This window comes from Wasmannia auropunctata, unplaced genomic scaffold, assembly GCF_000956235.1.
Source record: "Wasmannia auropunctata unplaced genomic scaffold, wasmannia.A_1.0 LD336078.1, whole genome shotgun sequence".
NCBI lineage: Eukaryota > Metazoa > Arthropoda > Insecta > Hymenoptera > Formicidae > Wasmannia > Wasmannia auropunctata.
In genome coordinates, this window is record NW_012026812.1 from 2,100,473 (window position 1) to 2,125,462 (window position 24,990).

Below are 24,990 nucleotides of genomic sequence, written 5' to 3' on the forward strand. Positions count from 1 at the left end.
TGGCACCCCTTACAAATTCATATAATACCCTTCGCCCCTTACAATCCATAATACCAAAATAACCAACTCGCACCATCTCGCAATAATATGTAAAACTACATCTCGCGATAGATGCAGTACCGACGTATTTTCGGGACATAGTTCAGATGATAATTCGTGTACAAGTGAGGTTCAATGAATCGCTGGGTCACTAGATTGGTGATTTTACCGACGTGTCTGATTTGTCAGTAAAATTGTCGGTAAAATCACTAGTCTATGTGACCCTGCAATTCATTGCTCCTCTGTACATAAATAATCATAATTTAATATAATATAATGCCAAATCTCATTATGTTAAACTATGCTTAGTTAATTAATATCAAATATTGTTTACGTAGGGCAATAAACCCTTTCGTCATTGCAACGCGCGTTTGCGGCTTCCCGTCGCGGATCTGCGCGGATCCTCCATTTTCTCCTAAAATCCATTCCACGATTGCACGAATAAGTTATCCGAGAAACAAAACAGTTACGCTTCGAGAAATCTCGTAATAATCGTTATTCTCTGCTCGACATACGAATAGAATCAGAATAATCAACCGCTTTTTCATTGCCCGTTTCGCGTTTCGAACACGATGGTCGCTTGATCTCGTTCACGCAAGGCGATCGCGAGACGGAGAAAACGGCCGATCGTATCGCAGCGTTAACACCAACATCGAGTCCGTTCGTCGAGTATCAATAATAGTGCACAAACATACCTCTCGACGGCAGTTCTCTCCGGGTGCTGTTTCCGCGTCCATCGAACTCCCGCATTTTCGCGAACAACGGGTGCCGCGCGCGCGCGCGATGAGAACCGAGAACTGCAGTGCGCGGCGCGGTCGCGGCGACGCGTCGCGCCCATCGATAATCGAATCTCGAAGTATCTCGATTCGCGACGATCTCGCATTCAGCGCTCGGAGCAACGTTTTTTTCGTGGAGGTACCGGCATCGTATAGGTTAGCTCGCTCTCACGTTCGAACGTTCGCTCTCCCATTTGCCTTCCGCGCACCGACCCGAGTGACACGCACTGATCCATCATGTGTGACAAGCAGCCGTACAGAATCGGTAAGTGGCAAGTGGTCCGCGGACGGACGACACGAACGTGCGAACGGCAGCAGTGATCACGGGAGTACCGCGGCCGTTCGCGGACACGTGCTCGCGCGCAACCCGTTGATCGGAGCAACGTGAAGTACCCGCCGTTCCGAGCCGAGTGATGGCACGAGCGAGCGCGCGAAATGTTCGATATTAGCTGCGCGAGCGTGTCGAGGGATGTAATTGTTTATATATTAAAGGATTACACGCTAAAAAATAATGAAAACCTTGAGTTTAGCCTTCGGCGGTTTGCTAATCGATTTTTTTAAACGTCCGACGTTGTCGTTGAAATTTTTACAACGCCGGTGCGATAAAATAGAAAAATAATTATTTTGCTGTAATAACATCTGTAACAACGTAATAATATCTGTGCGTCACTCCGCATATTTTCTAACATTGTGCCATTGTATTTTGTAACAATACATATTTTTCTTTTGAATTTTCTTGACTCCTTTAATAATCGAGACGTAATCAGAAAAAAATATAATCTTATATATTTTTATATAAATATATATAATTTTAAATATAATAAATATTTATATTAAATGGATTCAAATGGAATTAAATTTTTGTAAAATGGAGTGTATGTGATGTTAATATAATAGCCTGTTATATTTGATGATAATGTATAATCCAGTTTATATTTAATCAAATATAAATAGTATAAATTATATATATTTATATGTTTTTAAATATTTATTGACAATAAAAGACTAGTTTTGACGACCACGATTTTCCCGACTTAATTTGAAGTTAAATTCCTCGACAGCCGACCTTTCCCTGGCGGAATGGGGTCGAAAGGAGATCACCCTGGCAGAGAACGAGATGCCGGGGCTCATGTCGATTAGGAAGAAATATGGGCCGTCCAAGGTGCTGAAGGGTGCACGCATCGCCGGCTGCCTTCACATGACCGTGCAAACCGCGGTGCTGATTGAGACCCTGGTGGAACTCGGCGCGGAGGTGAGCGCTAGGAAGCCTAACGCTTCTAACGGGCTTAATTCACGCGTGTATAATTTGATTTGTAGCGATAAGTAGTGACAGTAACGCCGATAGAATTTCACGCAGCTGTTTACTTGACTGGCGAAAGAAACTGGTGAAGATAAACCCATGATTTACACATGAATGTTATCGTCGTTGACCCTGCGATCTCTCTCTCTCTTTTTCCTGCAAATCTGAACACATTCAGTCGAAAACTTTTTTCCCTTGACATTATTCAGTAGTAGATTTTCATTCTGATATATGATGACTAAATGAATAAATGTGAATACGAGAAAAAAGATCTCTTTGCGTTTCAAAGTCTCTCGTTTAACTTGGATATATTAATCTTTTACAAGAATCTACACATCTTGAATCGATTCCTTATCTTTGAAGTTTTTTTCCTATGAATTAATATCTAATTCTAATTGTGAAAATTATTCATATTAAAAATCAGAATTATACAGCGATTTTTCAAACTTCCACAAATTAGAATTATATGTTGTTAAAAAAGTGTTATATAAATCTATTTTCAATAATTCAATAACCTTCACGGCAATTTATATGACAATATCAAAATATAATTCAGTTTTATATTTTTGTTATTATAAAGCATCCTAAAAATAAGTTCCGTGTTAAATGCCCAGACATTTAGAAATCTAATACCTGAAACCGAATTTTTTTTTTGACAATGTCATTTTTCTACTGCAGGTGCAATGGTCATCCTGCAACATATTCAGCACGCAGGATCATGCGGCAGCGGCAATAGCGAAGGCTGGAGTGCCGGTGTACGCGTGGAAGGGCGAGACCGAAAGCGAATATATCTGGTGTATTGAACAGACCCTCGTGTTCCGGGACGGCAAGCCGTTCAACCTGATCCTCGATGACGGCGGCGACCTCACTAATCTCGTGCACACCAAGTATCCGCAGTATCTCAAGGAATGCCGCGGCCTGTCCGAGGAGACCACCACTGGTGTGCACAATCTCTATCGCATGATGAAAGACGGTACGCTCAAAGTGCCAGCGATTAACGTCAACGATTCCGTCACGAAGGTTTGTACATGCTCGCGGCAGCAGATTCATGATAAATAAATTAAACATGATAGATAAATTTACGAAATTACGGATAAGCTATCGATATGGAATTGACACTTTGGTGTGTCAATAAATTAAAAGAAAATATCGTTAACGATTAGAGTTGAATAATCATTCGCGCGAATTGAGATAAATTGTGGGATTACGCAAAATAACGACAGTGACGAAGGAACTGATAAACAGATGATAAGTGAATCGTAGATGCGTTAACACTTGCAGAAATCCTGACGCAATGCATGACACTGCACTTCCAAAAACAAACACTTATATTTCACATAGTTACACTTTTGCAATATAAATGTTTTTCAAAAACCTTCGTTTTTTTAGATTTTTGTTAATTTAATCCTTGTCATTTTTATTTTGAACAACATTTATATTGCAAAAGCACTTCGTTTTTTAGATTTTTTTAAAATGTAATCCCTCATTTTTATTTTAAAAAACATTATATTGTAAAACTTCGTTTTTTAGATTTTTATTAATTTAATCCCTCTCATTTTTACTTTAAAATGACCACTAACTTGGTCTTATATGTTTGACAGAGTAAATTCGACAATTTATACGGATGCAGGGAATCGTTGATAGACGGTATCAAGAGAGCGACCGACATCATGATCGCCGGTAAGGTTTGCGTGGTGGCCGGATACGGAGACGTGGGTAAGGGATGCGCGCAGAGTCTCAGAGCTCTCGGGGGTCGCGTTATCATCACGGAGATCGACCCTATCAACGCGCTACAAGCGGCCATGGAAGGATACGAGGTAACAATCGGAAAGCATATATCCGATCAATTGTAAAATTGCGTCAAATTGTCTCGGTTACTGATTGCGCGTCATTACACCACGTCATATCGCAAATTAGAATTGTGTCGTTTTCACGGACCGTCGTCACGGTTTTACGACGAGATTAATAAATACCTGTAAAATCTGCAGGTGACCACGATGGAGGAGGCGAGCACGAAGGGCCAGATATACGTGACCACTACGGGATGCAAGGACATCATCGTGGAGCGTCACTTCATGAACATGCCGAACGACGCCATCGTCTGCAACATAGGGCACTTCGATTGTGAGATCGACGTCGCGTGGCTGGAGGCGAACGCCGAGAAGACCAACATAAAGCCCCAAGTGGACAGATATAAATTGAAGAACGGCAGGTGTGTTTCCGCACGCTGAATCGAATAAGCTGTACCCCCTTTCGATAAATACGAATTAAATCACGCTCTCGTATTTCAGGCACATCATCCTTCTCGCGGAGGGTCGTTTGGTGAACTTGGGCTGCGCGATGGGTCACCCGAGCTTCGTCATGAGTAACTCGTTCACGAACCAGGTGCTCGCACAAATCGAACTCTGGACGAAGTCGGACCAGTATCCGATTGGCGTGCATATGCTGCCGAAGAAGCTGGACGAGGAAGTCGCCGCGTTACACCTGAATCACTTGGGCGTGAAGCTGACGACTCTCACGTCAGAACAGTCCAAATATTTAGACGTGCCCGCGGAAGGACCTTACAAGCCCGATCACTACCGATACTAGTCGCCATAACTCGCGTGCGTGAAAATTTGTAATAGAACAATTGTAATAGAACAACTAATTCAATTGTTATTGTAATTATACAATTGATTTTGTATGGCATTTTTGTTTGACCGATTAAAATTGTTCTCTTTTTCTATGCCGATCTCACGTAACAACCTCAAACAACGACAATAATTTGTAAATGTCTAATTCGAATCTAATCTATATCTTAATACCGTAAAATTCGTTTGTTTTCATCGATTTACTTATCTGATTAATCATTTTTTCGGACAATTGATAAAGTTATCAATAATACGTAGAATAAAAAGAACTTTATTTTTTTCTTCGTAACAATAACTATCACAGCTCATGATTATGTATAGTTTCGTCTACCTTACCTAAATCTTAAATAGCACTGAATTTTCCTGCAAACAGTGACAGCCGCAGCCCGTGGGACATACTATCTCCTTAGCGAACCACGCCGCCAAATGCTCGATGTGTCCGCCGTGGCCGCAAAACATGCAAGAGTTGCTCGCACCTAGATTTTTTTCAACAAAAAAAAAAGACGACGCCTTTAACTTTATTTCAGATTAAAATACTCCGTGAATAGCAAAGTACTCCAAAGGGCGCACGCACCTCTGACTGTAACGTGGCAAACAATACACTGGAAGCTCAATCCCTTGCAATTAGCGCACTGCGGGCCCGGGCTGATCTTGCCGCAGATTCGGCACTCGTTCTGCAGCTCGACGTCCTTCTGTACGCTGAGCGAGGACGCGCTCAGGTGTTTCAACACGTGCGCCCGCGCGTCCAGCAGCTCCCACCTGTGCAACGCCTCGGCATACGCCTTCTTGTAACCGTCGTACAACGCCGTGTATTTATCATCGAACAATCTGCATAAGGACATTCACATATCACAGTCCGAAATACACATTCGCGTAAGCAGAGAAATTTCGAAAGGCATTTCTAAATTTAAACAGACGACATTTAAATCGCCTCCCACTTTTTCTGCGATACTTTTCAAACATGCTGGTACTATGTATACTCCTAGAAACGTACTTGTTCTTCGCCGTGTCCCCAAAGTCTTGGATGACTTTCAAATCGTCCAAAGACTCCGACCACGAGTTCGAGCGGTGTTGCTTCAGATTCTGAAAATTCCATCCCTCTAACGTGGTGTCCGCCAGATGTATCGTGTGATAAGGCGAACCGCCAGGCTGCGAGAAACATATTAAATGGAATAGATTCACAATTGATACATATATACGAATTACATACGAGGTATATATATAATACACACGCACACAGCACACGCACAATAATTAACATTAGCATTTGTACTGACGATTATTTGTTTGTATGAGGTATAATTGATTACGACAAACAGCACATGTCATTTAACCACTAACTGCGATTTGCTACTTTCACAAAAATAACGCGTTAGTACACACGTTAGTTTTATTTTTCTGTTTTTCTTTATCAATCGCGTCCATAAAAGTAATGCAACGCGAAATATTCGTAGCTAAATATTCTCTGAGCAGTCGCAGTGAACAAACGCACTTGGTGGTAATATTTTCAGTCCGATGCTGAGGACGAATACAAGATAACGATTGTACAACAGAGAATCCTAAGAACCAAATCCAAGACTCCGAACTCTTTGTGTTAACGAAACTCGGAAAAATCTTACCTTTAACCACCATTTTCCTACGGAAAGCCTCTATAACAAACGTAACATTGTATCGTTAGCAGTGATATATACATATAAAATAGAAAAAGACATACGCCGGTACAGTATTTTATATCTATTGCGCGAAAGATTACAATTTTAATTATCGTACATGATTAAAAAAATTCTCTGAAATTTAGCTGAATAGTCTTCAATAGTTTTAACGTACAACATACTTTCCATTAATATCCGTTTACGATCAAATATGCATACCGTACCGCCGTATATTCGCGTCAAATTGTACAAATTCCATATCACTTTAAAAAAGAAAAAAAAACGTTATATGTTCCCTCGTGCATCGGAAGAAAGAGACACTGTGCTGTGCAAGTCTCCATTCTCCAGCCTTAAATACTGAGGAACGCGTATGCAGATTAGAAAGCGAAAATATGATCGGTGAACACGTGTGTAATGTAATTTCTCCTGTCTGCTTTGCGGGAAAAAGTGATTTTCCCGATCAAAATGCCAATCCCCGTCATGAGGAGAAATTTTCAAGTGTCACACACACAACTTGCGCGCTTTTTTGCTCTTTCATACAAATTGTATGTACTTACACTGACGTTCACGGATTTGCTGGTCAGCCTGGTTTGCGAAGCGTCCGTGTTCTCGGATCGGTAGCTAAGAGCGCAGCTCATCATGCCGGCCATCTGAACATCAGACTGCTTAGCGTAATGTTGTATTCTAAATAGATAAGAGTAATTACATATGGAGCAAATACATCACGATCGATTGATGACAGTTAAAGTAATCGATCTACGGAAAGATCGCATATTTAAGTTGAAATGTTTTCAAATAGATCCTTTTAAAGTCTAATACGTTTAAAAAGTTAATACATAAACTTCATTAACAGCAAGTATTAATTTAAAAATTACATTCTGTTATTCGATGTTTAATATTGTTTCGATTTAATGTGTTTCCTTTCGGAATAAAATTTTAATTATTATAATTATAACAAAATCGGAAAGAATGCTTACAAGAAATGAATTAAGTTTTGTCCCCAGGGATGTAGAGCCCATGGGGCATTGATGTCGGGAGAATGACCCGATTGGCAAGAGTTCTGCTCAGCATTGGATGGCTGCGAAATGATTAAACCAGCTAAACACCACGTCTGAATCAAGTCAGGCCTTTCCAGGGTAGCGGCCACGTTTGCATTGTGTTGATACATGACCGGAATGTCAGCGGTATTGATTCTGAAAGGAGATAAAATATATTTCCATAGATTTCTCAAACGTCACGACGCCTTGCACGTGTACAATAGCCGTACTCACGTATATTTCTCGGCGAGCTCCTTATTGACGAAGAATAATGACGAGACATCGTATATCATAACCATCGGATGACAATTCTTGAAGTACGATCGATCGTGCATTCTACCCGCGCCATGCAATCCACGTCGTAGGTCCTTCTGCTGATAGTATCGCGATTACACGGATAGCTACGCATATTATGACACGCGCGTATATTTGTACTCATTTTTATCGATTCAAATATTCCTTACACGATCCTGAAAGTAGTACGAGCTGATAGACATGTTGTCGTTAGTTGGCGCGTAGGAACTCCGGTACATAGGCATGAAAGGCTCGCCGTTACCGATGCTACTGTCCAGGGCGGACAGCGCTCTGGGTGTCGCGTCGCCCGGTTTTATCGACGATCTTCTCGCATAGGAGAGACGGCCGAAGCAAACGAGGATACCTGTTCGGCAAACGAAATTAGAAAAATGTTGAAAGTTGAGAGATGAGAGAGCGCATTACGCACCTACGCAGCAAAATTTGGCGCCGGACGTTCTGGGAAACGGTATATAGGAGTCCTGATAGTTCGCGCAGAGATTGGAGGAGCTCAGAAAGTTGCTGTTATCCTGCATGTGGTACACCAAGTGACCGCCCTCGTCCTCGTCCTTCTTGCACATCTGTCGAGCGCGGCGCAAATCAGAATTTTTACATTTCGAACGCTAATCGTCAATTCGAACAGGAGAACCCGAACTTACTTGCTCCAAAGTTATATTCAGCTGCCGAAGACACGGCTCCAAGCACGATCTGTTCTTCTTGACGCGGTGCTGAGCGGTTTGCACGAGAACCTTCAGCAGCTTGGTCATCGTCGCGCTGTCGATCGTCGTGCCCGGGCAAAACTGGAACGTCGGTTGCGCGCTGCACGGATAATTCACCGGGAAATTCACTTTTAATATCACATTGTAGTTCTTTGTACACGCGGTTATCGTGCAGCTCCTCTCCACCACGTCCATCGCGTTCACCTGAATCGAAACGCGAGCGTTAGCCGTCTCAAATCATTCCGGTATCGCGCGCCGGTCTGTAAAGCGATGCGTCACCTCTATATTTGGTATATTCATGTTTATCAGGGAAAACTCCTGCTGCAAACTCTTTGGCTGAGTGGGAGACGAGACTTTTTTAGAACTGTCCGGAAGGCTGATCGTCTCAGACTGCGGCACAGGCTCGTCCACTTTGGTAATGTAGTTTATCTCAGGCTCGCTCGGAGAAGTGTTCAGCTGCAGTTCTTGGACGGATTGCAGAGTTCCTGCAGAGATATTTCTTGTACATAGAAGAATTTTATCACAGAAATACCACAATGTATTCTACGTACTTAGATTACTCTCTTCGGAATACTGACTGTAGACTGACAGACCATCGTCCATGCCGTTGCTGCACAACTGAAAATAAGAAACATTTCTGTTGCTCGCAATTTTTATAATTCGTAAAATTGTGAAAAAGATATATATACATAAGTCGCTTACTTTCTTTATAAACGGGCTGATTTTAAATATCCTGAGACACTGATCCTTGGACCATGTAACGAGTTCGAACTCGCTGTTTTCTACAAGCACACACGAACAGAATTAAAACGATGTACAATAATTTCTTTATATAATATGCCTTCAATTTCTTAATATAATTACCTAGTTTCAAATGCCGCCATTGAAATTCGAGCACGACGTCCGTGTGGCCCGCAAACGTATATATCGGTGTATTGAAGTTCGACGTGTTCCATAGTAACAGACTGTTTTCTCCACGTCGTAATTGCGGTACTACTATCGTCACTAAACCCTCCCCAAAGGGCTGTAAACAGATTTACGGTTGACGCGAATCATAGCGAAGTAGTTGCAATAAAAATCTATCTAAATTCTATATCTACGCGTTCCTACCGTGTATCTTGCTCTCCACACAGGAGAATTCGTCGTCAAAATACTATCGGCCCTGCGCGGATTAACGATATCGAAGATCTTGACGGTGCAATCTTGACTCGACGTCGCCAATTGATTTTGTTGAAAGGGGCACCAATCTAAACCATGTATCTAAAATTTGACTTTGACTTTGGACACTTTCTTACGGAAGTCATTCGAATTAGCGCGGCATGGCTGTGTCGACATACCTTCGTCAAGTGGGCTGTTATATACTGCACAGGGCTCGTTGCCTTCCGTTGGTCCCATATCTTGACGTCACCGTCGTGCGCGGTGGCCAAGGTATGCGACGACAGCGAATTCCAACGTACCTGGGACGATCCCGCTGAGAAAAAAAAAGGAACAATTATTTTTCCACGGTCGAGAAAAAATCTCCAGCATAACTTCTGCTTCATCTAACCAACTGCTTCATCTTACCAACTGCAGACAGCGACAAGCATGGTTTTCTCTGATCTCGTATATCCCAGATATGTATAAACGTGTCGATGCTGCAAGAGGCGATGATATCCGGCTCCCTGGGATGCCAATTCAAATCGCTAACTACCCGCGTGTGGGCTTTCAGGCTCTGCGAGGTCTGCAACTCGAATCCTCCCGCTCCGTTGAAATTCAATATTTCGATTCGCGTGTTGCTCTGAAGAGAAAATTATTCCAAAGTAAGATATTTTTCCATGTATCTTCTCCCACTAGTTTCTTTGATAACCGATCTAATTGACGATATAAGCGTACACATTTTTGCATTAAAAACAGACAGGAAACTTACAGAAATTGCGCACAAGTGGCAATTCGAATCGCACGGGTTCCATTCGGCGGAGCCAACCTCGTACTTGCTCTGTCGCTGAAACTTCTTCACCGTATTCACGTCCTCGTCCAAGTGTTTCACCGCCAAGTATCTACGTCTAGATAAGAGACCGAAAGAACACAATTCTTGTATTTATATGTAAAATCAGTAACAGCATATTATTTAAAGCACAGTAACAAATTAATCAATATTTTTTCCTCGCGCAAAACACGCGAGTTTCACGAATATATAAGACGTCTTTGATGTGATCTTTCTGTGCCAAAGACTTGGCCGACAATCATTCATGAACCAGCAACTGTTAGTAAATATTTGTCGCGGATGATCGTCGATTTACGAGATTGAGTCACTTACCCGGCCAACAGAACGTAGTTACCGGTCGCGTCCACTGCCATGGTGTTGGCCTAAACGAAAAAGCGAGATGAGCACTCATTTCTCCGGCGCAATGATAACCGTTACCTCGGACAAGAGAAGTCACGCGGTGCTTTCTCGACTAACCTGTAAATCGCGGTGCTCCGTGACCACATAGTCACTGTTTCGTTTCGACATTTTGACTTAAACAGACTTTCACAGGCTCCTGTCCGCGAGACAGGCTGTCACTCCGTCCTACATCGATCCTGCCGTTGGTCTACGTCGGTCCTGCGAGGTTAGGATCGCACCAAATAAATACAGCTGCGACCCGAGCGACGCGCGCGCCACGGGTTACATCGCCACTTACACACGAACTCACGCATGCACCGCAGAATGCTTTATATACACACAAAAGATATGCTTTAAAATAGCCCTCAACGAAGATATTGAAAGATAATATTTGGTTATTAACAGGATAATGCTTTAATTATTTTCTCGTCTACATCCAATTTGTTGGCATGTCTGCGGCCTCCAAAGTGTTATACATTTAATACTTTATACATATCTATATCGCTCTTTGTAAACGTGTTACGCTTATGTTAATTTGGAAAAGTTTTATTGAATTTTTAAATTGGACGGACGAAGGCCCAAGAGATAAAAGAAACTACAGCAGTTCCAATGGAATTTCGTGTTAAATTAAAATTTATACGCCTGCAAACTTCGCTCGTCTTCCCCTCTCCCCGCTCCCTCTCTTTCCAGATACTTTGACGTTTCAACGCGTGCAGTCGTCGTCCTCGTTTTTAAACGCAGGGAGTGCGGGAGACCGCGGCCGCGAGAGAGACTCGATGTGTATTCCGTTTTGGACAAAAAGAAACAAGCTCCCCGGTCACGGTCTCGTACACAGACACACACGCATACGTACGCACGTGACCGCTTACGGGCGCGCGCGCGCGCACCAGAGGACGCGTCTCACGATCACTCTCACGCGCGCGCGCGCCTCGCTGACGTAACGCGATTGGCTGCGCGCGTACGCGTCTCCCCCTCGCCTCGCTCGCGCGGCGGGGGCGAGCGAGCGAGACCGCGGATGGCCGAGAGAGGTAGAGGGCGCGCGTGCGAGCGAGAGAGAGCGATACGACATCCCGCCGTTCAGCCCCCCCCCCAAGCCCCCGCGCTGAGAGTCCCCGCTGACTATTGCTATTTCTGTCACGTACGTACAGAGAAACACGCGTGTCTACGTGTGTGTGTGCGGACTCCGTGGGCACGTAGAGATACATATACATACACACTTACGCCGTTGCGTCTCTATGTGTGCGGTGAACGCGCGCTGACACCGAGTCGCAATTAGAGTTGGTAAACTGGTCGGACTTGCCGCGCGAGGAAGGTCGAGCTGCATCGTCGGGTGTTGTATGCGGGACGGATTACCAGCGAAATCGACAAGTGCCATCGCGGTCCAAGGAGGAGGAGGAGGAGGAGAGCAAAGTTGTTCCGCGGCGGTGACCGTGATAAATACTACTACGTATTCAGCAGCGAGCGCGACAATGTCCGTGTTTATGGATTGTTATCGTCAGTAGCGGGCTAACGCTACGCGTGAGGCATTTGTGTCTTCTCGACAGTGCGTATATATACATCTCCGTCTCTCTCTCTCTCTCTTCTCTCTTTCCCTCCGCGCGCGAGAAGGAAACTGGCCACCCGCGGGCTGAGCATCTGACGTCTCCTGTCAAATTCGGGAGAAACTCCGGGAAAAACTCCTGCGTCCCTCCGCCGCTCCTGTGCGCTCTGTTTAACGTGCGTGCGCGTGTGCGAGCGTGTGTGCGTGTGTGTGGAGCGTCCGTTCGCTCGGCCTTCGCCGAAGAGACGTTTCATTTTTCCCTCCGAGCTCAGTCTCGTAATCACGAAGAAAGAAGGAACGCGCCTTTGTTTATCGGCGGATTCGTCGCATTCGTCGCGTCGCGTCGCGTCGCGTCAACGCTCAACTCTCTCTCTCTCTCTCTCCCGCATCTCGTGTGTGTCCCGTGTTCTCTCTCACTCCTCTCCCTCCTCTCGTATCAAAGAGCGGGCGGCGCACGTAGGACAAATACCTCATCTGTGTGTGCGCGACTCCCCGGGGGAGTGAAGGACCTTGATCTCGCGCTCGCCGTGAGCCCGCAACTGGAACTCGATCGCCTTTTCCCCCAAATCCTTAACCAGCTATCTGTAATGTGCAAGTTCAGCAACGAAGCCGGGAAGACCAGTACGTCGACAATTAATCTCGTACACTCGAAAAGGAAAGGAATCTTCATACACATAAAAGAGATGCTCAACGACCCGATAAGTCCGCGAAGTCAAAGAAGCTACCTGACGTTTCGCTTGCACTGAACGGGCCCGGTCGTCGAGGAATCTGAGCAAAACTTATCCGAGATTCGCCTGAACAGCGAGGACCCAGCGTGGGGTCAACGACGAGATGTCAACGTTGTAAGTCGGGTGTAACCCGGCCGAAGGGGTGTAACCGACGCGATCACTTTCCAAGTTTCCAATCTCTCCGAGGCAGGAGCCCGCAGTTTTCTTTTCCGCATTGAACCCGAGAGATCGCTGTTATCAAAGCAGAATGAAGCTGCTGGAGAATTCGCATTTGGAAGCTATAAACAGTGCCTTGTCCATCAAGACCGGAGATAGCAAGATAATCGGGAGGTAATGGATCGTTATATCTTTAAATCGATTACACCACTCGTTATATCTCGAGTCGTCTCGTTATTATTTTGCATTTCTCTGTCGTTGCAGGATCGAGAGCTACTCCTGCAAAATGACAGCCAACGACAAGCAGATGTACAAACGGTATAACGCGGAGCAGGGGGGCACGCCGCACGATCTGCAAGCTCTGTCACCACCGCAGACGTCTTTGGGAACGTCCCCGGCTCAGGGATGCTTGAGGTATCCTCGAAAGATGCTCGTTGTTTATCTATAATACTTGTAGAAACGCTCGGTCGATTTGTCAGATCATGTTATCTCGCGCTGATTACACTGTAATTTTCGGGATAAGATTTCATTATGACATCATGTATGCGCCAAGACGATAACACCGTCTCATCTCACGTTGTTTTTTTCCTCGTACAGCCGTAGCGTTTCCGGTGACGAAGAGGGTCCGCTGTGCGACACGATCAGCAGGAAGACGTTGTTTTATCTGATCGCCACGTTGAATTCGACCTTCAATCCGGACTACGATTTCTCGGACGCCAAGAGCCACGAGTTCAGCAAGGAGCCGAGCCTGCAGTGGGTGATGAACGCGGTCGACGGCAATCTCAACGCTACCGCGGGCGATCACTATCGGTCATTGCGCTCCGCTCTCTGGGCGGCCGTCGACAAAGAGATATCGTTGCACGGGTGTGATATTTACAGGTAAACACTCCGAACGTTCACGATCGTCCTTAATGTAAACAACAAGGAAAATACACGCAGACCCGAAAATATTGAGTTTAAATTTTGTCCCGAATATAAAGCGTGGAAATTACTTGAGAATAATACGAAATGATGAGAGAGAACGTTTTACAGTTACAATCCAGACTTCGCGTCGGATCCTTTTGGGGAAGATGGATGTCTGTGGTCCTTCAATTATTTCTTCTACAACAAAAAGCTGAAGCGCATCGTATTCTTCACGTGCCGAGCGATAAAGTAGGTTCTCGAAAAAGGGACACATTTGCTCTTCTCTCCGTCCTTTTAACTTTCTAACGCGATTTATCCGTTTTTGTTTTTTAGCCCTCTCTACGTGCCGGATTCCGGATTTGGTAGCGACTTCGCCATGGACGAGGATGACGAAGACGGCTATTAGATTATTTTTGCGCGTGCACACACACACATACACACCACACACACACACACACACACACACACACACACACACACATATGAATTCATGTTTGCAATTCTTAGTCCACAAATTTTGACTCTCTTCGTACTACTTTTATTTTTATTATAAATCAGTCAAAAATATTTTTTGAATATGGCTTTTAGAATTTCTGTGTTTGACACTAATATGTCACTAATATGTCACTATGCGACAAAAATCTCTTAGATTGACTTAGATGATAAAAGTCTTATACTTTCGTAGTTTATTAAGCGACACTGACGTTGAATACCTTTCAATGAAAAATCTCTCACAAGGAATAATCATTTCCTTTAAGAAGTAGATTATATGATACCATATTATCCCTTTATGAAAGATCCTTGCAAATTTATTAGAGCAAGCTATAAGAATTCTTCTCTGTCTTTGTGATGTATTACGTTATCATACTCTCGATATAATATTAAACATATATTTTGAAGGCAAATTGTACGTAATAAAATCCAATAATAATTCTGTTACATGTAACATTTTCTCGGTCATAAACTCGCCCAAGCACTATCTTTCATTTTATGCGTGTGTCTCAAATTATTAGATTAGAAGTAGAAATACTAGTTTATTTAAACTTCGCCGTTAAATAAAATATTAGGAGAACACGATGAAAAATGGTTCAATGAAATTAAAAAAAAAAAAAAATTACACGCTCTCATTCTTCCTCATCTCTGGTTCAAACGAGCATCGGAAATAACTAGACCTAGTTACAAAGTGAATCAGACCGAAAATAACCAGCGACTCCGACGAGCTCTCGATCCGTGTGTCCCGTTTCTCATCATGATCGCGCGTGTTTAATGCTCGACGTCCGAGCGTACGTGCCGTACGTCAGTGCACTTCTGTCGCCTCTGAATGTTCAGCGGTATCTCGCGAATGTCTCCGCGGGCAAGATTCTCGAGTTAAACAAGTCCGCTTATGAGAACCCTCAAAATGCTCCGGTTCCTGGTACGTAAACGCACATGCAGCTACCGCGCGATTTCGGAGACAATCGAAGTTGGTAACTTTCTCGTAATGACTTGCAGATCAGTCTGAGCATTGGAGTATACGCCGGCATATACATAGCTCAAAATTATGAGGTACGCATACTTTCGATAAGATAAGAAAGATGTTTTGATTTGTTTCATGACGGAATAAATAATACGTAAGTCTATCGGCATTCCTTTCTTCGCGTGTAAATAAAGACATCTAAATTCTCCGTCCCGTTATCCATTTCATCTGCGATTCATCTCTCCTTTAAATTAGTTCCGAAAACGATGTGTGGTCCCTAATGATTTGAAATCTGGTCTGTTTTGCTACAGGTGCCACGAGTGGATGAACCGGCGAAACTGTACCAGCGAGCGCTCCAGTTTCTAGAAGAGCATAAAAAGAAGCCATAGCATAGTATCATTGTATCTCCATCTCTCTCTCTCTCTCTCTATTAAACCAGTATCGAAAGAATGTATATGCCATTAATACGAAATGCAACGTTTAGCCTACGTCTCCCGAGGAAAAAAAAACGCCAATGTATATACACGTACTCGATGCAATGTACATAAAGACAAGCCACTCTTATTTTTCCATACTTTTATTTTAATAAACAATATTTAAACGCACATGTGTTTGACACGCATGTCCTTGCAGTTTTATAATTTAGCTATTAATATTTTCACGTGGGGCGCGCGTATGCCAAATACTTACAATGCCGCCTGGCCGTTACCATCCTATGTCCCATCAAATGTACATGAAGCCGCCGCCGGAGTACTCCACTCTCGTCTGCGGCTCGACGAATGCCAGCCAGTCGCTCGCGTGCGTCGGCAGCAGGCCCATCGACTGACACTTGTACAGAGCTAACGCGATATTCACTAACTGTCCTAGGAAGTACACGAACTTTTGTCCGCACGCGTGCGTACCTTCGATCACTTTGAACGCTGAGCAAGAGGAAGCATGTGATTATAAGAGCGGCGTCGTGCATTTACGCGCGCCTATATATATACAGACTAATTTGTCAACTCACTCTGCTGGAGGGTGAACAGCGCCTTGACCGGCTTGACGATGAGCATACCGACCATCATGATGGGGAATATCGAGACGGAGCTGCCGGCCATGTACAGGATGAACAGGTTCATGGGCACCTGCTTGAGGGGCCCCAACGCCAGGTCCCACGACTTCTTTATTATCAGGTGATTCGAGTCGGACTCCCTCATGTACTCCACATTGTGGAAGAGGGAGCCGGTGGGTGTGTACCCCGGCGGGGACGGTATCTCCACGCTCTTGTCCTGTTTCGTTCTGCGAAGAGAAATACACGTGGGTTCGTTAATGATATCTGCACATGTGTGAAACAACCGAAGAATCAGAAACCAGCTCCGTTCTTTCCAGCGGCGCTCTTTGATCGCAGGGAGGGGGGGGGGGAGATTAAAATAATATACACAAGATTCCGATCGCCGCGGGCAAGGTCGGTCACGCGTACGTCGCGCGTAAGGTTGCGCGGTTGGAAAAGAACGGGCATTAATATTTAATAACGCCGAGTGTGTCGTGGCTGGCCACGATATCGTCGACGATATCGAAATTGACGTCAAATCGACACGTGTTACTCAGCGAAGTGTATCCGCCGTCAGTTGTCAATTAGGTTACGCACCTGTGCGCGAAATCCAGGGCCCACTTCGACCGCTTGGAGCCTTGCTTCGAGCTCGCTGTCATCGTCATCGGGATTTATTCGCGCCGATTGGAAAGCTCGGTGTAGCCTCGGTTTCGTCTCCCTCCCTGATATAAACGACTATATGGACGCGCGATGACGCGAATGATCGGTGACATCCGGAGCAGCCGCGGCGGGCAGGCAGGGATTCGTGGTGGTGACGATCGCCGCGCCGATCGGCGGCGTATCTCTCGAACTATCTCCCAGGGGTAGCGGTAGCGTCGATAACGCGATGCCCTTGATTAACGACAATTAGACATCAGAGGGCTGAAGGGGGATGATGAATCTCAGGGAAGATGGGGAAAAAAGGGGTTCCCAAGGGCGAGACACGTAGACGTTTGTTCGATATTCCACACATCCTGCTCTTTTTTTTTCCATCTTTTTTTCCATCGTATACATGATACATAAATTAATGCGTATAAATAGAAATGAAATTGTAATATTAAGTATAAAACTAGCAACGTTGTTACACGATCTCGCGTCGCGGTCCTCGCGACGAAAGAAGAGAAAAAAGAAAAAAAAGAGTCGACTGCGACATTAAAAAGTAATGCGAATAAGATTACAATGGGGGCATACGATATAGATATAAAATATGAATTAATCGGTCGTCAACCCGCGCGGACTACGCACGAAAGTCTCTACGAGACCAGGTGAAGCAAAAAAAAAAAAAAATTTTTTTTTTTTTTTCGAGTCGTCGGAGTGTCGCTTGTACAAATTCTCCTCGAGCGTACGCGTTTTGCGATCTGTATTTCGTAAGCGGACTTGAATTTTGATTTTATAATATACTCTACGACGTCCGGCATCCTCCTGGAAAAAGAGTTCGTTAAGAAATCTGCGATTATGTCGGATCTTTCGGCAAAAATAGAATCGCGGCTGCCACCAAGAGACCCAACGTATGTACAAAAGTACGCGTAATCCTGGGGTTGATTAATTATGAATGAATAATTATATGTAGAGATAAACGCGAGGCGCACAAGAATAGGAAACATTGAAGTATGCGTAAGGATACGTCTGATTGCCGGCAGTGTGTGTTGTGTGTGTGTGTGTCTTTCCTTTACGTGTATACGTGTAACTTTTATTACTTTTATATATATATATATATCTCATTATTATTTTAATACAAAATATGTACACACAGCATGTGACGTACGTGCGCACGCACGTACACACGCACACGCGTACACACGCGCGCGCGCAGTATCGCGATCGAGAATATTCGAAAAACTACGAATCAAGGCTGATGGCAGTGTTTGTACCTGATACTTTTAACGACCTATCGGAACTCTTTGACGAACGTTTTCGCTCTTCCGGCTGCAGGATCTCGGCTATGATCTTCTCGTCGGTGCGCCGCTCTTGCGACGGACGCACGGCCTCCAGGGGCTTCTTCTTACGTTGATTCCCCGCGTTGCACGAATCGCCACCGCCGCCGCTGCCACCGCCGCCGCCGGCCGAGGAGCCCTCCTCGGCGACCGATGCCAGGTGTGCCGTTTGTATCTCAGTCAGAGTAAGTCTTCCGTTAATCTTGCCCTCCGCAGGACTCACAGACTGCTGCCGAGGGCTAGCCTCGGAGCTAGGAACAGGTGATTGCAGGGGATTCTCCTCCGTGCCGATCGGTATCTTTAGGATGTTGACTGGTTCAACGTAAAGCTGCAAATTATGTCGCAAATTATTTTATTAACTTAAAGAGTAAGAGTTACTCGCATACGCACGCCGTATTTTAATTTCATTGAATATACAATATTTGTATAGGTAATTTAGAATACGAGAGGAGAAGCCAATAATGAATAGTTTCGATAAACTCATAGCTAACTTATTAACTCATAAATATCGTCATAGGTGATAAATTTAGAGACGAGTTTCTCGCATGACTGTACCTCAACGAGCTTTTATTTTTAACAGTTCCTTCGACTGATTACGCGCCGCGCCAACTATATAAAATAACGCTGACAATCACGAGTCATGGGATTACGCGGGAATCGCCAGATCGGAAGCCGTGCGTCAGAAAGAAAACTCACCGCATCGAATGGAGAATCCAGAAACAGCTCTTGCAGAAATCGCCGCGCTGGCATTCTGTACGTACCGCTACCCAGGCGAGCGGCTACGTCCGAAAACAAGCAGGTATCCTGGAAGAAACGAACGTATGTAAAGGACTCCTACATGCCCAGGCGTCGTAGAAACGAAACGTACGAGATACGACGATACCTGAAACTTCTCGGGATACCGCTGCCTCAGTCTGAGTAACGATTGACGACTGTGACGATACCACACTGGATTTGCAAGCCGTTGGGTGTGTCTAAGTATTTCTCTGTACAAACACGACCGAATTAGACATAATGTATCTCGTAAAATTTTTATCATTCACCAGACATCACAAAAAAAATTTTCCTTTATCCTAACTTTATCCTAATTCAAATTAATTAAGAACTATAATTCCTTTCTGATTTTAATATGACAATGAGCAATTTTTTTCGTCGTATTTCAATTATGTTTGTTTTCTATCCTCAACATACGAATACTTCAATAAAAGATCGTGTTTTCGGTACCTTCGCAATTTCATATCCTGCTCCGTGCCAGCGTCCTTGCCATTCTTGCCGTGATAACAAACGAGACACGTGCGGCAATGCTCGGTATCGGCATCGCACTCCGAACTCGACTCCTCGTCGATCTCCGTTGTCTCCAACTCGGATCTGATGCTATCCTCGAGAATGGTCGGCTGGGACGGTTGGGGAGGCTCGGGGAAGATCGCGAGCATCTTCCGTGGCAGGCAGACACCCATGTAGTACAAGTTCTCGTTGTCGTCCTCCGGAGGAGGTGGCGTCGGTGTGAGAACCGCGTTCTCCGCAATCCAGCTGCGGGACGAATCGTACTCCGACAGACTCTGCAGCGAGAGACGGCCGTCTAAACTATACATCTGCAAAGAAGAAAAAAAAAGTTCAATTGTTGCCTGTCGTGTTGTTTAACGACACCGGTGAATCGTCCAGGCATGATCTTTCACGTACTTCTAAACTACTTTGAGAATAACTCGGCCTGCGATGGCGTTGTAAACTACGTAGTCGCGCGTATCCTTCAGCATCTTGTTGGCTTAGTCTTTGAATACTTGAAACGGGACTTGGAGTTTCGCCTCTCTCTCTAAAAAACAGAAGACAACACTAATAACGAAAAAAAACCAAACACTAATAAAACTAAGACAAAATTAATATTAAAACGCAGACACAGAGATCAAAATATATTCAAATTCATCTTTTTCTACATTTAAATTGTAAAAATAAAAAGTCAAAATCCTTCTTGCAAGTTATAAAATTTCGACAATTAAATTTACACTTACAAAATCCACTTCAAATTAAAATGATTTTAATCTACTCTCGATATATATTTTCGTCTTTAATTGTTTCACTCACATAAGGAAGTATCGTCGCGCCTCGAGATCCGTGGCCGCGCTCTCGGATCGATTCCTGGTGCGGCGCACGATCGGCTCGAGCAGCTCCGGTTTGCCGTCGCTGAGGCTACGATGATGCCGCTGCACGGGAATCGGGCTTGGCATGGGGTATCTAGACGAGGGCGGTACCACGGGCCAGTTGTCGCCGCGTCGATGCCTCACGCACGGCCAGTTGAAGTTCACCAGCGTGTCAGCTCCGGCTCGCGTGGTGCCGATCAGGCTGAGAGCGTACATCGCGGTGGCGCGCACCGAGTAGTACGGACACGTTTCCGCCATGGACGTGATCATCTCAATGATACCCAGGTGGCTCAGGTGTTCGACACCGGCGACGGACGTGCCCGCGTGGCCGAGGGCCCAGAGAGCCGATTTCACCTTGAGAATGCCGCCGTTCGGGCCGGCGAAGTGATCGTCGCGCGACGACTCGGTCTCCATTCGCCAGCTTCGTTCCGGAGTGGTGTGCCTGGAGTCGTCCATGCTGGTCTTGCGGCGGATCTCCATCAGTGACTCCGTTCGCGGTTGACTCGCCGTGTCGCGAGCCTCGTTCTCCACCGTTTCGTAATCCGGGATTGTCTCGAGGCGGCTGCACTGCTCGACCGCTTCGTCCGTACCGGACTCCTCCGACATGATGCAGGAATCGTCGACAGCGGCGGAGGCCGCCGTTGCCGCCGTCGCCGCCATGGCGGCGAGACGACTCGTTCTGGTGCATCGCGAGTTGGACTCCGAGTCGCGACCGCCGAACTCCAGCTTGAATCGCTGCAACACTCGGGCGAAGCGCTGTATCACGTTGCGGCGTAGCAGCAATTGCATCCCCAGGTCGTGCTGCGCCAGCTGACCGATCAGATGCGGCGGCACGTAGATGTCCCGCGGCACCATCACCACGTCGCTGGCGGGCCTCCTCTGGTAGCTCCCAGTCTCGTCGCGTTGACGATACGTCAATGCGTCGTGTATCTCCCCCTCTACGAGACCCACGTATCGCTCGGCGAAACCGCCGGGCCCGATCCACTTCTCCAACTCCTCGGAAGGTGCGGCGAGACTCGCGAAACCCTGCTGAAGGGAGTAGAGACGGATCTTCAATAGATAACCCTTGTCGCCTAGGTGCTGCAGCCACTTGTCCCAGTCGCGCGATTGTCCGCCCTGTTGCAGCAATGCCTCCAGATACTCGGTCTCGTCGCAGGCCTCGTGCAGTGCCTCCAGAGCGGCCAACGCCACGGCCGTGTAGCTGTCCGACAAACGATCCGCCAGCAACGTCATTGCCCAGCGTACGGCGTCCGTCATTCTGGCGCGTAGAATCAGCCGCAGGAATTGTGTGGCGTAGAGACGCGTGCTCCACAACGTCGCCTCGGAGATGATCTTGCTCAGTACCTTCCTGTTGGGACCGTCCCGGGAGTAATCCAAGCTGGAGACGATGAGTTTGACGTAGCAGTCGTGATTGGTGGCCAGCGCGAGGTCCTGCAACCTCTCCAGCAGATTGAAGCTCTTGAGCACCACTGTGCCCTTGGCCGAGTGACTCAGCTGGCCGAGAAACAGAAAGTACTTTTGGCAGCACGTGGTGGACATGTGACGTGGTGAGAACAGGCAATCGTGTGCGGACTCGGCAGTGCGGATGTTGCCGATCTGCTCGGCGATGTCCCCGATCAGCTCGTTGAGCAGTCGCGCGCCTTCCGGTTCGTGCAGCTCCAGCAAGCAATTCAACAGATCGCAGCCGGCGAGGGTCGCCTCGCGCGCCAACGTCGCGCTCGTGCCGAGCTCGACTCTGCTGTAACCGTTCCACGACGGTTTGAAGTAACGCACGAGTCGTTTCATGAACAGCCGATGATCGGAATCGTGAAGAATTCGCGTCGCGTCTTCGCGCGATCGTAGAATCGCCCGCACCACCGGCCAGTTCCAGGCAAGCGCGTCCTTCGAGCTGAGCACCTGCGCGTCCTTCAGCAGAGGCGTGATCGGCGACTCCCGGCCGATTCGCAGCCAGTGCCTGCCGGATGGCCGTTGACGTCGCGGCAGAGTCGGACGTAACCAGGTGCCCGCTTGAAGAATACGATCGAGGAAGAGACTCGCCGGCGTCGGCCTACGTCGCATCATGGTGTGCATCCGCTCGAGAATGGTGACCGCCGCCAGCGCCTGATGCTTACCGGCGCTCGCGTGCTCCAGCAGATTCGGCAACGGCGGCGTGAGGTCGCAGAGCTCGGACGGTAGGAGCGAGTGCGCGAGATGCAGCAACGCGCCGAGGAGCACCGCCGCGCGCACCGAGATGAACGTGTCGCTGGAGACGATGGTTTCCGCGAGGGCGCGATGCAGGCCGCACTCCAGAAGAACGTAGACCAGCAACGCCGAGTGTATCTCCGTGATGTTGGGACAGTGCGACGACAGGGATGGCAGTATGGACTTCCCCTCGGCGGCGACGAAGCCCTCCGACAACTTCCACGAGTCCCGCGAACGGCTGGGATCCACCGCGGCCAGCGCGACATCCGGCTCGTCGGTCCACGTGGGCAGCGGGAGGTCCAGTAACTCGTACAGCAATTCCAGAACGGCGCCGCGCATCTCCAGTTGGTCCACGTACAGAATATCCGCGATGGCTTTGAGACCCGAATTATTGTCCGGCCGGCAAAAGTGGAGGACACCCGGGTACGAGCGCAGGATGCTCAGCAGGGCGAGTTTACTGGCGGCGAATCTCTGCTCGCGCTCCTCCTTGGTTCTCTCCATGCTCAGGGAGTGGAGCTCGCAGTAGGGTGCAGCGAAGCACAGGAGGGAGACGCTGGCGCGCGTGTCAGGATTGTTCAGCAGCCGCAGCAGCACCCCGACGACGGCCTCGACCGCGACGGCGCTCTGCCCGGTCATCGCGGCCCGGGCGAGCGTGCCGACGCCGCCGCAGCCTATCAGCAGACTCGAGTTCAGGACGCCTAACTCGCACAGCACCGCCAGAAACGCCTTAAATGCACGGTCCCTCTCCTCGATGCCGCCGTTCGTCAAACTGACCAGAGATCTCGCTAGCACGGAACTGAAATGCTTGGGGGCTAATACTAGGATCCGCCTGACGAGCCGTAGCGCCTGTATCCTCTCCATCTCGTTACGCAGGTTAACGTCCATGCTACGCGCCAGGAAGTACGGGTACTGCAGCCTGTTGATCGCGACGACATCCTGCTCCTTCTTGAGCATGTAGCGCACCGCCCGTAGCGCGGCGGCGCGCACCTGCGTCGCCTCGTGGATCAGCCCCACCCGTAAACTATAAAAGAAAAAACAAATTTTCGTGACGATTAATTGATAATCGGCGTTTTTTACAGATTTTTTTAAAGATTTTTTTAAAGATGGGCAGATCTAGCTGTCGCGGCGGATTCTTACCAACAGAACAGATCCTCCGCGGAGTATCCATAATCCTGGCACTCGGTTTCGTTAATCAGCTTAACGAGAGCGGTGAGATACGCTAGCTTCTTTACGCTTGGAACATTGTGCCGCTGGCAAAGATTAGTTAGGGCCTCCTTGACGTTCTCCTTTAATCCTGCAAAGCATAAATTATAATTCCACCGGTGACTCGTGAGCAATTCGTGATAAAAACAAAAGAAATAATCATGTCTCGCGCGTTCTCGGGTGAAAGAAAAATCAATAGCTAAAATAATTGCGCAATATTCTCGTACAGTCTGATCTGAAAACAGGACGAAGTTTGGAGTGGAATTGACTGGCTGGTCTTAGATACCATCTCCCTCCATCGCTTTCCTGACCTTTTCCGTTTTTAGATCAGGCCGAGTGTACGAATACATTTCAAGCTGTCGAATGGCAAGAGATCCGTATCATTCGATATCGCTGAAAGGTATCCGCATTTTTTTTTTTTCTTTTTGCGCGTTGAAAACACGCGCGGCGAACCGGTCGCCGATCTCCGGGGGGCGCCGAGAGACGCACAGCAAACGTTGCGCAACATTGCGCGCGCCAGGCGAAAGGTAAATAAATACACGGAAGTGCGAGGCGGCCCCGGACGGCCGGTCGAGTCGCGGCGGCGGTGGCACCGGGGAGGGCGAGGGGATGGAGAGGGGAACAACAATATCCGCGACCGCGACGATGTACGCAGGTTAGGTTACTAACCTCTTGACAGGTCGAGCTGCACGCAGTTGTCCTCGTCCTGGCGGCCTGCAATCAGAAAGAAAAAAAAAAAGGCAGAGGGAGTGAGACGTGAATCGCGCCGCCGGGCGCTAACGTTTAAGAAACGAGTTTCGAATTGCAATCGCACGCACTTCGACGGGTACGGCCGGTGCGGAGGCTCCTACCCCACATCATCCAGCTCGAGATTGCCAT

General features: G+C 46.9%; 5 protein-coding genes across 9 annotated transcripts; 2 read left to right on the plus strand and 3 right to left on the minus strand.

The window, feature by feature from the left end:
- Positions 1-904: 904 nt before the first annotated feature.
- On the plus strand, positions 905-4,840 carry LOC105448822 (adenosylhomocysteinase). Its single transcript, XM_011687615.1, has 6 exons — positions 905-1,080; positions 1,877-2,067; positions 2,794-3,135; positions 3,717-3,932; positions 4,104-4,327; positions 4,407-4,840. Exons 1-6 carry the CDS (start codon positions 1,053-1,055, stop codon positions 4,702-4,704), a joined length of 1,299 nt encoding a protein of 432 aa, XP_011685917.1. The 5' UTR covers positions 905-1,052; the 3' UTR covers positions 4,705-4,840.
- Positions 4,841-4,996: 156 nt separating this feature from the next.
- LOC105448826 (WD repeat-containing protein 59) lies at positions 4,997-11,133 on the minus strand. 4 transcript variants are annotated; one of them, XM_011687623.1, is made up of 20 exons: positions 10,885-11,133; positions 10,741-10,790; positions 10,351-10,486; positions 10,008-10,221; positions 9,782-9,915; positions 9,555-9,704; positions 9,309-9,468; positions 9,147-9,226; positions 8,996-9,062; positions 8,724-8,929; positions 8,385-8,648; positions 8,156-8,306; positions 7,899-8,092; positions 7,669-7,805; positions 7,375-7,590; positions 6,955-7,081; positions 6,365-6,394; positions 5,740-5,894; positions 5,320-5,573; positions 4,997-5,221 (listed from the first exon to the last, which is right to left on the minus strand). In XM_011687623.1, exons 1-20 carry the CDS (start codon positions 10,933-10,935, stop codon positions 5,082-5,084), a joined length of 2,916 nt encoding a protein of 971 aa, XP_011685925.1. In that variant the 5' UTR covers positions 10,936-11,133; the 3' UTR covers positions 4,997-5,081. The 4 variants fall into 4 exon arrangements, with proteins under 4 accessions (XP_011685925.1, XP_011685924.1, XP_011685926.1 ...); XM_011687622.1 differs by having other exon boundaries at positions 7,669-7,808; XM_011687624.1 differs by lacking the exon at positions 6,365-6,394 and having other exon boundaries at positions 7,669-7,808.
- Positions 11,134-12,019: 886 nt separating this feature from the next.
- On the plus strand, positions 12,020-15,079 carry LOC105448827 (repressor of RNA polymerase III transcription MAF1 homolog). Its single transcript, XM_011687626.1, has 5 exons — positions 12,020-13,404; positions 13,495-13,644; positions 13,828-14,109; positions 14,263-14,382; positions 14,467-15,079. Exons 1-5 carry the CDS (start codon positions 13,322-13,324, stop codon positions 14,537-14,539), a joined length of 708 nt encoding a protein of 235 aa, XP_011685928.1. The 5' UTR covers positions 12,020-13,321; the 3' UTR covers positions 14,540-15,079.
- Positions 15,080-15,688: 609 nt separating this feature from the next.
- Positions 15,689-17,414, minus strand: LOC105448828 (ER membrane protein complex subunit 4). Of its 2 annotated transcripts, XM_011687629.1 has the most exons (4): positions 17,217-17,414; positions 16,596-16,867; positions 16,280-16,509; positions 15,689-15,951 (listed from the first exon to the last, which is right to left on the minus strand). In XM_011687629.1, exons 1-3 carry the CDS (start codon positions 17,282-17,284, stop codon positions 16,313-16,315), a joined length of 537 nt encoding a protein of 178 aa, XP_011685931.1. In that variant the 5' UTR covers positions 17,285-17,414; the 3' UTR covers positions 15,689-15,951; positions 16,280-16,312. The 2 variants fall into 2 exon arrangements, with proteins under 2 accessions (XP_011685931.1, XP_011685930.1); XM_011687628.1 differs by lacking the exon at positions 15,689-15,951 and having other exon boundaries at positions 16,151-16,509.
- A 531-nt stretch (positions 17,415-17,945) lies between these two features.
- On the minus strand, positions 17,946-24,990 carry LOC105449105 (rapamycin-insensitive companion of mTOR). The gene is given in 9 exon segments (XM_011688105.1): positions 17,946-18,920; positions 19,289-19,396; positions 19,476-19,578; positions 19,817-20,184; positions 20,273-20,422; positions 20,668-23,929; positions 24,046-24,202; positions 24,781-24,825; positions 24,930-24,990. Coding segments are annotated over 9 exon segments (4,677 nt in total). The 3' UTR covers positions 17,946-18,497.